The sequence below is a fragment of the Dermacentor andersoni genome, chromosome 3, assembly GCF_023375885.2.
Source record: "Dermacentor andersoni chromosome 3, qqDerAnde1_hic_scaffold, whole genome shotgun sequence".
Classification (NCBI taxonomy): Eukaryota; Metazoa; Arthropoda; class Arachnida; order Ixodida; family Ixodidae; genus Dermacentor; species Dermacentor andersoni.
In genome coordinates this window covers 9,429,934-9,447,158 of record NC_092816.1, presented here as the reverse complement: position 1 = coordinate 9,447,158, position 17,225 = coordinate 9,429,934, and the positions used below count along the sequence as shown (strand labels likewise).

Here is a 17,225-nt window from a genome sequence, read left to right as displayed (position 1 = left end):
CACAAGCACTTGGTTTGGAAAAGTGATCCATTCACTGGATTTTGACTGAAACTTTGGAACTGAATTAGGTTTGCGTCAAGGTGGTCAAAAGTTGCTATAAAAAGTATGTTGCGTTAATTGGAAAATTTCAAACGACAGCGATGAATTCTTGCAAAAGGACATCACTGGCAATGAAATTTTGATTTACGGATGCGTCATTGAGCTGAAGTTGCAGAACAAGGACTGGAGGATGAGCCAAGGCTGAAAAGGCGCAAAACAACAAAGCAACAATCAGTCATGTTGATCGTGTTTCACTGCCATGGTACTTTACACTTCAAATTTGTACTTGAAAGTTGAACTGTTGACCCAACTTTCCATGTGAAGGTCCTGAAGCGACTGAAAGATAAGTGTGCGTCATGTGCGACCAGATTTGTTGAAAAGAGGGAATTATGCCCTCTACGACATTTTTGTTTGCCAAATAGAGACTAGTTCTCTGAGGGCGGCAATTTGTGGGCGATGTGACTTTAATTCAAAAGAAAACGTAATTGCTGCTGAAGCTCTTAACTGAACACTTCCAAGGGTGCTTCCTGCAATGGAAGAGGTGGAACCAGTGTATTGTGTCTAATGGGGAGTATTTTGAAGCTGACCACATTGATGTATTTGAAAGTTTGTGAAATTAAAATTTTTTAGCCGTATCGCACATAGTTTTGAGACAGACCTCGTATACCATATGTACATAGAGCTAGCTCATCATGAATTGCAATTCTCGGCAACCTGTGTGACCTTTATGATGCCTCTGCTACACTGTGCCAGATTTAAGGGGTTCTGTTTGGCACCTCGTTACATTTTTCTTTTGCCCAGTTCTATGGACCTAGAACAGGAGCCCTGTACTTTCGAGACTCTAAGCCGCTGTATCCACTCCTGTTTGGTGCAGGACAGGAAGGTGGTCTCAGGCCAGGGTGAGTGCACCTTCGCATATTGCTTGATCACATCTTGTATATGCATGCAGCATCCGATTTTTCGGACTCTCTAGGGGCCGCGAAAACGTCCGAAAATTCGGTCAGCCCGAAAAAATATTGGCTGCGGCTTAGCTAAGCTAACCCAGGATATGCAAAGCGAAAGCTTGGTTTAGCCTGGTTAAGTCTTGGTTTTACTTGGTTAAGCTTTGATTTAGATGTAATTATTATACTTAGGTATACAATCATTGTTAAGCCAATTATGACGGCTGTGCTTAGGTCGGTGGCTAGACATGACTGTGATTAGGCTTGGGTAAACATGCATTGTTCGACAGTGCGACGCCTGTTGTGCCACAGGGAAAGCGCAATTAAGTGCTATTGTATGCACATGCAAAGAGATGCCGCGAACTTGCGCAGCGTCGAAGCACAAATGGACAGGGCGCGAGCACGGTCCCTACATTGATCTCAATGGTGCGACGCCTGTTGCATTCTGGACCCTCCGCACTGAAGCAGCTTGCCGAGCGATATCCGCGGGCTGGTCAGACGCTGCTTGATGACAACTGCTCAAAGCCTTAGCTCTTAGCTAGGTGCATGGCCAGCCATGTGGTCAGGCAGCGACCCAGCTGCAGAGAGCGCATGCGCCAAGTTGGCGGCAGTGGTGGCGAAGCTAGGTGCAGCGAGTCACATGATGCATTGCCAAGGCTACGGCGTAGCTGCGGTCAAATGAAGGTCAAATTCGCGGCGACATCGAACCTGGGCTTGACGAAGTTAGTAAAGCTTTCCACTTTAAAAATGAATGCATGCCTTTCACTACACCCGAGGGCTCAAATTTATTTATTTATTTATTGGAATACCCTCGGGGACCAAAAGGTATTACAGAGGGGGTGGTTAAACTGTGTTCATACAGTTGTAATAATGGAAACAACATTGTTATATATGAAATAAAATGGACGTCAGACTCTGGAGTTTTGCAAGATGCATAGCGCCACCTGCTGGTGCGAAGAGGCAGTAATTGAGTAGTGCGAAGCCCGACTCCCATGCTAAGTTGCCTATGCAGCTAGCGACTGCGAAACAACGATTTAACTAGATTTTGGTCCGTATTGCGAGTGTTTTGCGCATTTAACACCCAGAGAGAGAGAGCTATGAATTTCTACGCTAGTCGGACGCGCCGCTGAACTGCCATAAAGCGCTTGCGGGCTCACTCCTTCAGACTGATGGCAAAAACGACGGCAACCGCGATAGCTCCGCGCGCTACGAAGAAACGCCACAATCGACGCTACTGTTGTGTTGTAAATTGCCATGCACGTGAAGGACGGAATAACAGCGCTCAGTTTTACCGATTTCCATCGCGATCGTATGAGGATGCTTTCCAGGTCCTTGATTTTTACGAAGCCATGCCTCAACACAAACGAAAGAGAAGGGTCCATTGTGGCCTATGCACCTTCGCTTGCAGACAGCTCTCCTTACACTACTCAGTTAGCGCCAAGGCTGCGATGGGGGCCGCAGTGACCCGCCAAGGCTGGTGACCTGCCAAAACCAGCCAAGGCTGGTGACGGGTTTTTCCGCAGCGCCGCCTGGGCGGTGTCTGAGGTCTACAGAAAACTAATAATTAACTGAGCAGGTTATTCTAACAGGTCAATAACAGAGGTCTTCAATGACAATACCGTAAGCGACACTATTGTACATGCATAAGAGGAAATGGAATTAACAAATAGCAGCATAGGTTATTCCAAGAAGTGCTCAATGATGGCGGCCTTGAATAACTGTGCATCTTCAATGCTGGCGTTGGTGCTGGGAAGGTGGTTCCATTCTGAAACAGGTTAGTATGGCAAAAAGGAATGGCAACTTTACACTGGTGATCAGTGTGGGATGACAAATATGATGGTTGTGATAAAAGTCTGTGTTTCAATGACTGGTTTAAGAAAAAAATTTTATGAAAGAGACAAAAATGTTATATTTTTCTTATTAAGAGCAAGCTAGGAAGGCCAAGATTAGATTTCATCAATGAAACACTGGTAATACTGGAATAGTTTGATGAAATAAAGTGAGCTGAACGATTCTGAACGGATTCTATTGTATCTACAAGGCTACGTAAGCCCAGATCCCAAACAGCAGATGCATACTTGAGTTTATATTTAATCTGCGTTTGATATAGTAATGATTTTAACTGGCTTGGTGCTTCAGAAAAAATGCGACGTAGGTATGCTAGTGCACAATTAGCATGCATTGTTAATGATATAATGAACGTGAGTATGCCATGAGAGGTCATTTGTTATGTGCACAGTAAGATACTTATACGAGATTACATGCTCTAGTAATGTGCCGTCAATTTTATAAGCAAGGAATTCAGCGAGTATAGAACGGTGAGAGAATGTCATACTCTTAAATTTATTAGTATTTAGTCATGAACCATTTGCTACACCAGTTCAAAATATTGTCTAAGTGAGACTAGAAGACAGAGTAGTCAGATTCGTTAGTTATTTCACGGTAAACAACGCAGTCGTCAGCAAACAACTTTATATTGGAAGTAACTGTGTGAAAGATCATTTATTCAGGGTGTCTACCAACAAGGAAAACCGGGAAATTTCAGGTATTTTGAATAGTCTGGAAATACTTGGGGAAAACTCAGGGAATTTGTGCTTTTATCAGGAAAAATTAGCTGGGATTTTATTGAAAGGGCGCGAAAGTCGCGGTAATGCTGGCTCGAGTAACAGAAAGAAATTGCAACGAATCATCTTTGACGCCTTGTCGTCGGCTGGAGGAGTTGCCAGTGTACAGTCAACGACCGACTTTCTGGACGGCCGATAGTTCGGACGGCGTCGCGGCTCCACCATGCACCCCATAGAGCCTATGTATAAGAATGTCTGAAATTTCGAGTGCAAGAACCCTTCGCCGTCTAATTTTCCAAACTTCTTGCCGTGACCGCAGGCCCGAAACGGCATTAATCAAAGCCACCACCGCTATATTGATTACCTGGCCGCCTCGAACGGCGCTCTCGCACGCAGATCCGCTGACAACCGTAGCCACCACCTCGGCAACGCTAAGCCTAGCTGCTGTGACGTTCGCTATTAAGCTTCTTGTCGTTCTGCGCCATGTTTTTCATTGAAAGAATTCGCCGCTGACAGCACGTGTGCAAATGGTGCTGAGAATTCAAAGACGGACGTACAGACGTCCATGACAAACAGCATTTTGGACGGCCATCGGTTTCGGATGAAACAATTGTGAAAGTAGAAGAAACAATGCTGAAATATTGAAGGTTGATGATTCTGGAGCTCTGCGAGATAATTCCTGATGTCAGCAAGACCTGCAGTGACAAAATTTTGACAGACCATTTAGGGTATGCCAAGGTTTGTGCAAGGTGGGTCACGAGAATGCTTAGAGAAGACCACAAATGGCAACGTGTTGAAGTGGCCTACGAATTTCTTCAGGCCTACAAAACCGATGGCGAGGAATTCTTGGACTCTATTGTCACTGGAAACGAGATCTGGGTCCACTACACGACACCAGAAACAAAACAACAATCCCGTCCATGGAAACATCCAGAGGCGCCGAAGCCGTGGAAGTTCAAATAAACATTGTCTGCAGACAAAATGATGGCGAGCATCTTTTGGGACAGGAAGGGGTTATTGTGCGAATTCATGCCTGCCGGTACAACAATCGATGCGCACCGCTACTGTGAGACGTTGCAGAACCTTTGTCGCGCGATTCAAAACAAGAGGAGAGGCATGCTCATGAAGGGAGTGTGTTTCTATCAGGACAACACTTGTCCGCACACGCCCGTGTAACAAACAATTTCATCTACGAATTTGTATGGGATACTGTGGCACACCCGCCCTACCACCCAGACATAACCCCAACTGACTGCCATCTCTTCCCTGAATTGAAAGAACACCTGGGTGAGACGCATTTCAGAACCAGAGGGGAGCTGAAAGAAGAGCTTTTAAGCTACCTTCACAACATGACGGGAGAGTTCTACGATTCAAGCATAAAGAAGATGGTACACCGCATGCGAAAATGCATTGATCTCATCGGCGATTATGTTGAAAAATAGTGGAAAGTCTAAGCTTTCCAAAAATGTATTATTCAATGCCAATAAACATGTTTTTCATTGTGAAAAATAATTTGGAACCTTATTTTACGGACAACCCCTGTATTGTTATGCATGAATGTTGCAAAGAGAAGATTTTATGTATGGCACTTTTTTTCAAGTTTCTGTGTGAAATAGAAAATGTCCCCAGATGCATCAAAATTGCAAAATTTTTCTGATTTCAGCCATGATTGGAATTCTTTCACATTTTTTAGTTTGTGGGCGGCATAAAAAAACTCATGGAACTAATTTACTGTGAAGCGTATTAAAATAAGCAGAAAAGTTTGTCGACACATTATTGGTTTGCATTTAATTAGGCCGTGAAATTGGAAAATATTGTGGTAAGCAATAGGAGGACACACGCACTGCCACCTTCAAATACTTTTTCAGCTTGCTGGGAATGCCTCTTGGGAATAAAATTTTCGGTTCTGTGCAGTTTGAATATTCTTACATGACATAAAAAAAAACAGCCAAAGAAAAATATCAAGCGGACATGCATGTTTGATCTCCCGTGAAATCACCGAGCTGCTCAACGCGCCTTTTTTGCAGTCGCTCAATGGTGTATTGACAAGTATGTAAAGTGCATTTTATTACTGCGGGGCAGCTTGGACACGGAAAAAAAAATTGTCAAAATTCGATAATGAAGCAGGCGTGGATTGTAAAAGCCACACAACACAGACGCTATTCCACTTATACCTGTGAGGACAATAGTAAAAATTGCATCCTTGTTTCTGTTCTATCAGGATTTGGGCTTCTGATCAGCTACCTACTCGCTCAACTAGTCATTTTAATTGTAGTGATATATAGTACCAATATAGTATAGCCGCCAAATTCTTTAATAATATTGCGCTAGTGCTAACCAGATAGTGCGTCTGCATCTTACCAAGGGACAGATGTGTTGCTGTATATGGAACAACCTAAAAGACCAAATGCTGTTACTAGCATGAGATTTAAGCACATGAGCTTGACCTTGGGTGTTGTATGGCACTCATGCAATGTTATTAAAGGTTTGGGTGGCTATACAGTTGCACTCATCACCAACTCTAACTTCAAGACTGCCGTACGGAATGCCTTTTATGAATATGTTTCTTTGTATTTTTAATGCACTTTCCTTGTGTTTTTGACTCAACTCCGTTCTGTAACGCCCTTGGGCTTTGAAACTATGTGAAATGAATAAACATTTATTCAATTCATTAAGTGGATGAAAGGCTTTAACCGATGAAACGGGTAATGAAGCCAAGGACAGCTTGGAGAGAATTAATTCTTTATTGAAATGCAGAATTAACTACGAATTATGGTTATATCTGTGTTTATGTTATCTTCTTATATAATATTAGAAATATGGAATAACAAGTTGAAGAAAAAAAAAAGCTTTCATCGTAGTATAATACATATTGAATGCAACGCTTCAGAAAATACTAGATTATACAGACTTCCTCTTTGCACCAGAGCAGGGAGTTTCTGCTTCAAAGCATCGTTTCTTTGCTCCAAGCAGCAAATTTTTCTGCTCCGATTTCTTCTGCTCCAAAAGCTTCTCCAAAAGACCAAGTGCTGCTTCCATCTCTGAATCTGTGAATAACACCGACAATAGAGCAGAAGACGGAACATGTCGCAGTGCCATGTGTTATACCGATGTGCAAACTGGGCTGGGTGCCTTCTATCGAAGTACTGTTATGACCCCCCTCCTTGGACTAACGAGGAAGATGACGATCGCCGGGATGTTGCACGTATTCAGCCATTTTGGCAGTATCTGTAAATAGTCTATATATATATACCATGCTTCGTTTTTCATCTATTTGACGCCCCGTCACACATAGGTTGAGTTGTGGGATATTCTCGCAGACAACGGAGCTCCGAAGTGGTTGGCACTGTGCTGCGAGCACCATGGCAGACCAACTGGAATCTGCTTCTGTGCTGCGAACCACGATTGTGTTAGCCCACCCTCGAGACCCTGGAACATTAAACGGGACCGATGGCATCGATGTTGTAGAGTGGCTGACGCAATATGAAAGGGTGAGCGATTGCAATCCGTGGGACCTGACAGTGATGCTGGCCAATGTGCTCTTTTATCTTAGTGGAATGGCAAAGTTGTGGTATGACAATCATGGGGTTGAACTTGGGAGATGGGACACATTTAAGCAAAAGCTCTGTGATCTGTTCGGTAAGGCCTCCAGATGAAAAATCGCTGCAAGCAAACAGCTGTCAACTTGAGCCCAAATGTCGACGGAGTTGTACCTGTCGTACATAAAGGATGAGCTGGGGCTGTGCCGTAAAGCTAATAGCGACATACCAGAGTCTGACAAGATTGGCCACATACTGAAGGAGACAGCAAATGACACATTTAACCTGCTCATGTGCAGCAATTGTGCTACACTGTCGATACCATGATTGAGGAGTGCCCGTGCTTTGAGCAGGCCAAGAGTCGCTGTATTGAACGACCATTTGCCCGGCTTCCCAACACCGCCGTGATGTCTTCATCTGAAGAGCAGCTGTAGTCTCGCCTTTCACCTCCTTCAGCTGAATTAATGAGGATTATCCACTGCAAAATTGAAGCGATAGCTCCAGCTAGCCTCTTCACCAACTCTAACGCTAGCGACTTGAACACGCTAGCTGTTGCACTTGTCCAAGCCATCGTGTGAAACAAACTCGCGAATCTCGGGGTATTCACACTGCTTGCGCCATGGTCAGTCCTATGTCTACTTCTGCGACTCTGACATTGTTCCCTTGTTATCAAACGTTCGCTCTGTGATCTCTGAAACATGCTGATTGGTGAACTGAAGACAATCGGCTTTAACCGCCGCCGTGTCGGGCATGCTGCTTGCTACTGTAACAGCCATGGGCTGTTCCTACAACATACTCCATCCTTTGCTCATGCTCGCTGCCTTGATCACAGCCCTTTTAAGACACTGTCTGCGGCACACCCAAACAATCCTGATGCTGCCACAACATGGTCCAACCGCTCGCCGTCACCTAGAGGCCACCACTCGCATTCGCAACCTTTCCGCCATCCATCCTCCTGCCCCCTGCCAATTCGCTGTGCGACGTCGCCGAGCAACCATGGCTCTTTCACACTGGAAAACTAGACGATGCAGTGCCCGAAGGTAGTGCTGCATACATGACTCCGTCCCAAAACCCTCTAGTTACTTTGCCAACTCGACGATGTATGCTGGACGTTGACATTAATGGCGTGACCGTCTCTGCACTTGTTGACCCAGGGGCTCATATTTCTGTCATGGGTTCTGGTCTTTGCCATCACCTAAAGAAGGTGGTCACACCTGCCGTATCCCATGTTGTAAGAGTGGCCGATGGAGGAAATCCCGCCGTCCTTGGAATGTGCACTGCCCACATAACCATCACTGGTTACCCAGTTTATGTTTTATTTGCCATTCTTGAGCAATTTTCATATTACATTAAACTTGGTATACATGGATTTTTGAACAACTTATTCTGCCCTTATCGACTGTCAGCCTGGCCTCCTACTGCTTGAACTGCCTTACCCAGCCGATGCTCGAACCACACCTTCAGCCGGTCTCTGCTTTCTTGACTATGTGCGCATGCCCCCACAAGCTGCCATGTATATCTCCATGATTTTGAACCCTCCTGTGGCTGATGGCAGTTACGTGCTCTCCCCAGGTACAGGAATTATTTTAACCAAGAATGTCACCATGCCTAACATCCTCGTGGCTGTAACCAGCAATCCCATCTTCATTCTCGTTTTAAACTTCAGTGCCTCTCCTCAACTGATTCCGGCAGGCATGTCGCTCGCTGTCGTCATTGCTACGGAAAACTGTGAAATTTGTGTGTTGGATCCCACCAGTCCCTCCAGTTCAACCTTCATTTGCACCACAACCAGTTTGCAGTGCGATGCCTTTGTCGGCATGATCCCTGCTGACTCTTCTCCTGCTCAAGCTACCAACCTTCACCACCTCCTGGAGTCATATCATGACATTTTCGACTTCGACACTGTTTCTCTTAGCCAAACGTCTGTTGTCCAGCATTGAATTGACACAGGGGACGTGAGCCCTATGTGCCGTCGTGCCTATCGTGTCTGCCTCGCCAAATGTCGTGTGATACAAGGCGAAATTGACAAAATGCTCACAAAAGGCATCACTGAACCTTCTTCGACATGGGCGTTCCCTGTGGTGCTAGTAAAAAAGAAAGACTGCAGCTGGCGCTTTTTTGTTGACTACTGACAGTTGAACATCACCATGCACAAGAAAAATATCTGAATCTATGACTCCTTAGACTGCCTCCACAGAGCCACATACTTTTCCTCCATCAACCTGTGCTCCGGATACTGGCAGATTGCCGTTGATGCCATAGACCACGAGGAGACTGCGTTCATCACACTAGATGTACTTTACAGTTCAAGGTTATGCCTTTTGGATTGTGTAATGCCCCACAACCTTTGAGCGAATGATGGATTCTCTCCTTAGGGGCTATAAGTGGTCTGCTTGTCTTTGCTATCTAGATGATGTGATTGTCTTTTTGCCTACTTTTGAGAACCACCTTACCCGCCTGTTGGCCATTCTCGATTTGTTTAGCTGTGCTGGCCTTCAACTTAATTCCTCTAAGTGTCATTTCACTTGATGTCACATCACCGTTCTTGGTCACCTTATTAGTGGTAGAGCTGTCCAACCTGACCCCGAAAAAGTGTGTGCCATCCAAGACTTTCCTGTTCCTCGCTCAGTCAAAGATGTCCGGAGCTTTATTGGCTTGTGCCCTTCTGTTGCAGATGCATACTGACTTACTCAAGAAGGATGTATGTTTTTCTTGAGTTCATGAGCAAGCTACCGCATTCACCACCCTTGTCAGTTTACTTCCATCACCACCAATTTTGGCACATTTTGACCTGTCGGCCCCTACAGCAGTTCGCACTGACCCAAGTGGCCATGGCGTAAGTGCAGTTCTTGCCCAACGCCAGAACCACCGGGAATGTGTCATTGTCTATACGCCAGGCACCTTCTTTCATTGTCGGAGCGGAATTTTTGTATAACTGAGCGTGAATGCCTCACTTTAGTCTGGGCTATGGAAAAATTCCCCCTTTACCTATATGGCCGCATGCTTTCTGTCGTCACGAACCACCATGCCCTATGCTGGCTTTCGTCACTGAAGGATCCCACAGGAAGGCTTGGTCACTTGGCTTTACGGCAACAGGAGCACACCTTTGACATTTTGTACAAGTCTGGCTGTATGCACCAAGATGCTGGCTATTTATCGCGCTACCCTGTCGACCCTCCCAACACTGCCGAGCGTGATACTGGTGACTTCGTCATGGCTGTTTCAGATCTGACCAACATCTACACTGAACAGAAAAGCGATGACAGGTTACAAATTATAATCGGCCGCCTCCATTCTCATCAGCCCAACCCATTGCTCTGTCTGTTTGAGCTTCACGACAATACTCTTTACCATCATAGTACCACTCTCGATGGCCTGGAGCTTCAGCTTGTTCTCCCCAAGCAATTTCGTGCTACTCCTCTCAAAGAACTCCGCGATGCCCGAACTGCTGGCCATCTTGGAGTATCCCGCAGGTACGACCGCGTGCGGCGGCAGTTTTTCTGGCCTGGATCTGTTTGTCGCTACGTTGCTGCATGTGACCTTTATCAGCCACATAAATGGCCCTCGGCGTTGCCCACACAACTTTTGCAGCCTATTGACATGTTGAAGGAGCCATTCTTCCACATCGGTCTTGACTTCCTCAGCCGATTCCCTATGTCTATTTCAGCGAACAAGTGGCTTGCAGTTGCGACTGACTATGCTGCGTGGTATGCCATCACACAAGCTTTGCCGACTAATTGCGTCACTGACATCACCGATTTTCTACTTCATGACGTTATCCTTCATCATGGTGCCACTTGGCAACTGCTTACAGTCTGAGGCCGCTACTTGTCCAAAGTTGTCGATGACCTCCTTCGTTCCTGTTCATGCCCAGCGGAAAATAGGTTTCGGCCAGCTTTAACACGACTGTTCCTTGCTAAAGTCCGACACTACTAAGCATCATGCGAGAAGGCAATCGGCAAAATTATAGTGAGTAAGTCAACTTAGGAAAGTGTCCTCAAGAGCTCAAGTGCATGTACAACACAGCAGCTGCTTAGCTGCGAAAAATTGCAGCTCAGAAGATGGAGGTTTCATTATTGTTCAGTGTATGTTTACGAATAATCTGCTTCCGCCTTCCTTGAAGTTAGGCCTTTGGCATCTTTGAAATCATTGAATTGTCCTTGAATTTGGTGTCAATGCTCTGTGTGAATGCTGAAGTATGACTCCATTGTACTCATGTTACACTGAACATGAGTTTGTAAAATAGTGCTACAGTCGAACTCACTTATAACAATATTCAAGCCCCATGAAAATTCCATTGTTATAACCTGAAAAATCCAAATGGGGGATGGCAGAGGTGATGTGTGAAAACTGTAATGGCGGGGAGGCCAGTGCCCCTCCCCACCACCTTCCTCCATTTGGCTGCTGGTTGTGTTCACTCGTTTAACTGCTTCCTGGGTGCTCCGATCGCGTGTAACAAGCCATCGCTGTCGTCATTAAAGAATGGCACTGCTGTTACAACTGCGAAGAGGAGTCATAGGTGGCAAGCGGTATGCAAGCACCGCCGAGGCATCATGTTGGTGGCCCCAAAAGGGGCCTTTTAAAAAATGCGAGGAGGTTGTCGCAGCAGCCTGTCAGCTTGAGAAACCCAGAAGAAATGCTGAGGCAAGATCGCCACAAACATCTCACCACATACACTGGCTTCCAAAAGATAACCCTATGTCTGTCAGCCTTGTGTGCTTTACGCGAAGCTTGCTGACGTCCTTCTCCACGGCATCCATGTGGTCCACATAGCAGGTTCCTTGCGAAAAGAAGGTTCCTTGTGAAAACGAAGCCCCAAAGGGGACTGAATCATCTGCCGGGCCTCCTGTGAGGACAACGTTGAGGCAGCCTGCCCTACCGCGTCATCGCTGCCATCGTCACCATTGCTCTCCGATGCAAGCACATTCGCAATGATCGCCTCATCGGTTAGTAGTAGCACTTAGTTTCCAAATCTACAGCCGTGTGCTTTCTTTTCACCGGCAACGTCGTGCATTGCCGATGATCAGCGGGTGGTTCAGCCATCTTCCATTTCGGCGGCGAGTCAAATGAGCATGCGAAACCACGTGGCTAAGAACGATTTCGATGCAGCCAACAAAGATGAATGCGAGCGATTAAGCTGTTTGTAGAACTGCGGTGAATGAGGAGCCAGCGAGCAACAAACGAGCAATCCGGGAGTAGCACAGTTCGCGCTGTCCGTTCATGTTTCGGACAGTGGCACGGCATAGAGCCGCACAGCTATGGGCGCAGCCCATTCGTGTTCGGAGGGTTGAAAGGGCAACAGGAGAGAGGCGTGCGGAGAAGGCTGGAAAATGAGCGCACGGTGGCTGTTGGGGCAGTTGGAGCAGCGGGCCTTCGTGCAGCGGCTCAAATTTCTCGTTTTCTTTTTTTTTTCGAAGTGTAGTGCGAGGACTTAATTTGACTTAATTTATATGAACATGAATTCTTGAGGGTTTTGAATTTTTTTCCGAAAAGAATGAAGAAAGAAGAAGCAGAAGAAGGTGAGCCAGGGACAGCTTACGCGCTTGGCAGCATCAAGATAATTGAAGAAGAGAGGTGGGTGCCGAAGGAGCAGGTGAGGGGCTCGTGACATGGAATAGAGGACCAGTGCGCTGTTCTGCGAGCTCTTGCTGCGGTACGTGAAGTGGCCCTGAGGACGCGCCTACCTGTTGGTGCAGACTCAGGGTGGTGCCTGGTGTGACACCATTTGGAGCAGGCCTGCCTGTTGCCTGCTCGTGGCCACCTGTCAGAGCAACTTAATGCTGTGTCCAGGACAAGGCCTAATTGAGGCCTAACTGAGGCCTTTGCTTTGAGACTGCCTCTTGCTCGAGGTGGCACTTGGAGTTGTGGCATTGGAAGCTACCTGCCTCGCACACGTTTGAGTGCGCTGGCCACGGTAATGCAGCCGGGGCTTTCACCTGCCTCATCTGATGACCAGTGCCGTCAACGTGTCTTGGCTTGCCTCCCACAAGAGCTTGTGCCTTAGCTCGCCTCCCACGAGGGTGATCGTGCCTTGGCTTGCCTCCGACGGGAATTTGCGTGACAGTTCTCCCGCCGATTGTCGTCACCATCGGAACTGAACCTGTGAGACGTTTTCACTTCTTTCTTGAACACTGTGCTTAGGAATTAATGTAGATATGTGTTTGTTTTAGTAACTTTCGTTCTGTACTCTGTGTTTACTGCGTGTTTTGTTTTAATTCCAACATCTTCGATAAATGTTGGTTTATATCTGTGCGTGCGTCTCTGACGTTCATTACCGCTTGACTGCACAGACATACGTAACGAACTACTGTTACACAAGGATTTCGAATTTCACTACCTTTCAGCTCGGACACCCAGCAGCCAGATTTCATCATTATGACTGATAACGCGGCATTGGGGCATCATAGTAAGCGGGTTATTTCACCATGGAAAACAGAAAAGTTGATGGTGTAGCAGCTTCTCATTGTTATAACCAATATATTGTTAAGACCGGTATCATGATGAGTGGGTTCGACTGTATGTGGTAAGTGAAGGGCATTGATGAGTTGATAAAATTTTTATGTGTGGGAGCTAGGTAGCTTATCAGGAGGAGAAAAAGAGAAAATGGTGCATGTCTTGGCCAATACTTTGCATTTCCTTGCTTATTAACATTAGACGTGAAAAAAAAAAAAATCTAGAGGGCAGGGAACTTCAATTTGTGCTGGCATTTTCAATTCACTACTTGTAGATTTGAGTCGGCATGAAGTGGGGTTTTTATGCAGTGGAGAATGTGTGTACTATGTAAACTTAGGACATCTTATGCTTTTTCAAAACTACAGAAATGTTAATCGAGGGTGGAGAATGCAGGCACATTGTACTTAAGTTTGGGCTGTCATATCATGCAATATATGGATTTTGCACTGCTTTGTTTCGCAGGACGCCCAACACTTGCATGATTGCTGGAGTTGGAACAGTAAGCAGTTCTGGCCTATAAAAATTGCATGACATTTGCTTGTAGCATATGCCTCAATGACCTGCCTGTTATTTTCAGGCAGCAAAGCTAGTAGTCAAGAACCTGGACATGTATCATCGGCTTATGAAAGATTCAAGAGACTATTTGGAGGAAAAGCTGAAGGTAAGTATTTTCCATGGTGGTTTTTGATCTCTTCCATTCAGCGTGAACCAGCATCTACTAAGAGACTGTACTTTAGTTAGGTGGTGTACCATCGAAGTACAAAATCCAGGTGACACGTTGTTGCTACCCTATGTTGCTACATTGTTGCTGTTAGATCTCCAGCACTTTTCAGTTTTTGTTCAATCGCAGCATTTGTAGCGGCCCATGAAATCCTTGAAAGCATTCAAGTGATAAAACATTAATCGGTTTGTTAACAATAATTCTGTACTCACACTTACTCATTGCACATCATGCTCATCACTGTCACTGAGCCTCGTCAGAGCATTTTACGACTAGCTTTGAGGAGGGTGCTTGTCTTGCCGGCCCTGTTACTGCTGCACAATTTGCTCAGACCTGTGTGTTTTTTGCTTAAGAACTGCTGCAAATCCTGGAATAACTTGTGCTCTGTGTTTCTAGGCTATGCACAGCAAACCTAATTGCCTAATTTTTTCAGCTTATTCAACATTCACAAGCATTACATCATTAAAGAAACATGCCGATTTGCAATCCTTGAGCCTTCGTCGCAAACTTTCTCGCTTATCACTATTTCATAAAGTTTTCCACCACTCCTCACTTCATGATGATTTTTTTGTCACTGCCGATTATCTTTCCTTGCCGCGATCACCCTAACAAAGTGGAACGCATCTTGTGTCGGTCATCAACTTTCGCTCAATCCTTCATACCACATACTATCATCGATTGGAACGATTTACCCTCATACATAGCCATGGAAACTGACATAGACCTGTGTGTTTTTTGCTTAAGAACTGCTGCAAATCCTGGAATAACTTGTGCTCTGTGTTTCTAGGCTATGCACAGCAAACCTAATTGCCATTAACACTGCATTTTTTTTTTTGTTCAGGAGGTGTTCGGGCCCTTGGTGTCTTTCAACCATAGAAAAGGAACCCAGGCCCTGCCAAACACCTGCAGTGTATCATTTGCCGGAATGAAGGGTCCTGAAATTTTGGCCAAGGCAAAGTATGTTCTAGCGAGCACAGGGGCTGCATGTCACCACACTGCAACGTGAGTGGTCATAGATGCACTGAACATTTTGTAGTACTTGTTTTCAAATTGCATTAAAATGCTAAAGTTTCTTTTCATTCAACCTCGTTCTAAAGTCGTGAAAGGCTCCTATGCTTTTTAAGCAGCTGTCAGTTCACACTTTACATGTTCTACCAAGGTTGCTATGTATGCAGAGAATGTACTTGACTATTTTAGATGAACACACCCACTGTGTTTCGATTGTGTATTATTTACGCTGCCTTTCTTGCGTGCGCTTGCTTTCTTTTCCTTTTTTTTGTTGTCTTGACGCCCCAATGAACAAGTCTACTCTAATTCCTGGGTCAGAAATTTGGCAGGTATCAGAGCCAGGATCAATGCAGTTTGCAATTTGCTATGCTGTTGAGTACGAAATTCGCTTTCGTGACTTAAATCAACCCTAAGGTTTTATAATAAAGTGTGATGGAAGTAGTGAACATTATGCTCTTGATCAAACTCAACAGTTTAACCTTTAATAGAAATAAGGCCACCAGCTCATAGTGTAACATTAATCTCTTGAAAAGTATTTTTGTGCTCGTCTGCTATGTACTAGTGATTGTATGCCAGAGGAGGCAGGGCAGAATGTGAGGCGTCTAATTAAGGAATTGTATCCACGTGACAACATGCCTGAACGGTCAATGGCATAGGAAAATTACTTGTTCTCCTGCCATGCTATCATTATCTCATGAAACACAATTTACTGAACTTGTCAAGAAGTGGCCAGGCAACTAGCACTTACTTCATTAATAAGCACTGACTTCATTAATAACAGCACGATTGAGTCTTCCACTTCCTACAAATATCCTGGCCTTCATTTCCAGTCTGACGTAACGTGGCATCACCATAATAATTTAACCCTGACAGTTGCTAACCGCACTCTTGGAATACTTAGACGAACCCTCAAGCAAGCGCCACCATTCGTACGAAAACAGGCATATATCACAATCATTCGCTCAAAAATTGAATATGCTGCGGCAATTTGGGATCCCCATCAGGTATACCTAGCTTCTAACCTTGAAGCCCTGCAGAACCGTGCTGCTCGATTTTTTTCAGCTTATTCAACATTCACCAGCATTACATCATTAAAGAAACATGCCGATTTGCAATCCTCGAGCCTTCGTCGCAAACTTTCTTGCTTATCACTATTTCATAAAGTTTTCCACCACTCCTCACTTCATGATGATTTTTTCGTCACTGCCGATTATCTTTCCTTGCCGCGATCACCCTAACAAAGTGGAACGCATTTTGTGTCGGTCATCAACTTTCGCTCAATCCTTCATACCACATACTATCTTCGATTGGAACGATTTACCCTCATACATAGCCATGGAAACTGACATAGCCAAATTTAAGGAAATAATTTGCACTACTGTGATGTGCTGTTAAAAATGTTGTGTTTTCTTATCAAGTGTGTTTCCTTGATATTTCTGATGCTTTGTGAGTTGTTGCTTGCTCCTCACATTTTTATGTACGTTGTTTTTTTTTTTGGTTCAATTTCATGTATGATAACTGCACTGCCTTGCTGAGCGGTAAAAATTTCTTGTAAATGCTTTTCTTTTTATGTATGCTGTAGCTGAATGTACACTTGTGCTGTTTCTTGTAGCCCCCCCCTATGTAATACCTTCCTTCGAGGGCCTTTAGGGGTATTGTAAATAAAATAAAATAAACATATATCATAGGAGCTGCATATCCCTTTTATCTTGAACTGCTGCAATTTTTCGGTGGTGTGGAGAGAGAGAGAGAAAGAAGGGAAGAAGGAAAAGCAGGGAGGTTAACCAGACTGAGTCCAGTTTGCTACCCTACACGTGGGGAGGGGAATGGGGAGTGAAAGAGAGAGAGAGAACTTAGGTGTAGGATGTCTATAGTCGGGCACTCAAGTCTGTTGCCTTCAGGTAGTGAAAAAGCGCTCGAACTGCTTTCTGCGCTAATGAACTGTGAGGCCAGGCTCCCA

At 45.1% G+C, this 17,225-nt stretch overlaps 1 protein-coding gene across 1 annotated transcript in view; it reads left to right on the top strand.

Moving 5' to 3' along the window:
• LOC126520594 (selenocysteine lyase-like) overlaps nt 1–17,225 on the top strand; it is a 114,891-nt gene that overhangs the window by 76,084 nt on the left and 21,582 nt on the right. The window contains exons 8-11 of the mRNA XM_050169388.3: nt 841–938; nt 13,999–14,035; nt 14,114–14,197; nt 15,099–15,259. Of these exons, the coding sequence (XP_050025345.1) occupies nt 841–938; nt 13,999–14,035; nt 14,114–14,197; nt 15,099–15,259 (380 nt within the window). The remainder of the gene's footprint in view (nt 1–840; nt 939–13,998; nt 14,036–14,113; nt 14,198–15,098; nt 15,260–17,225) is intronic.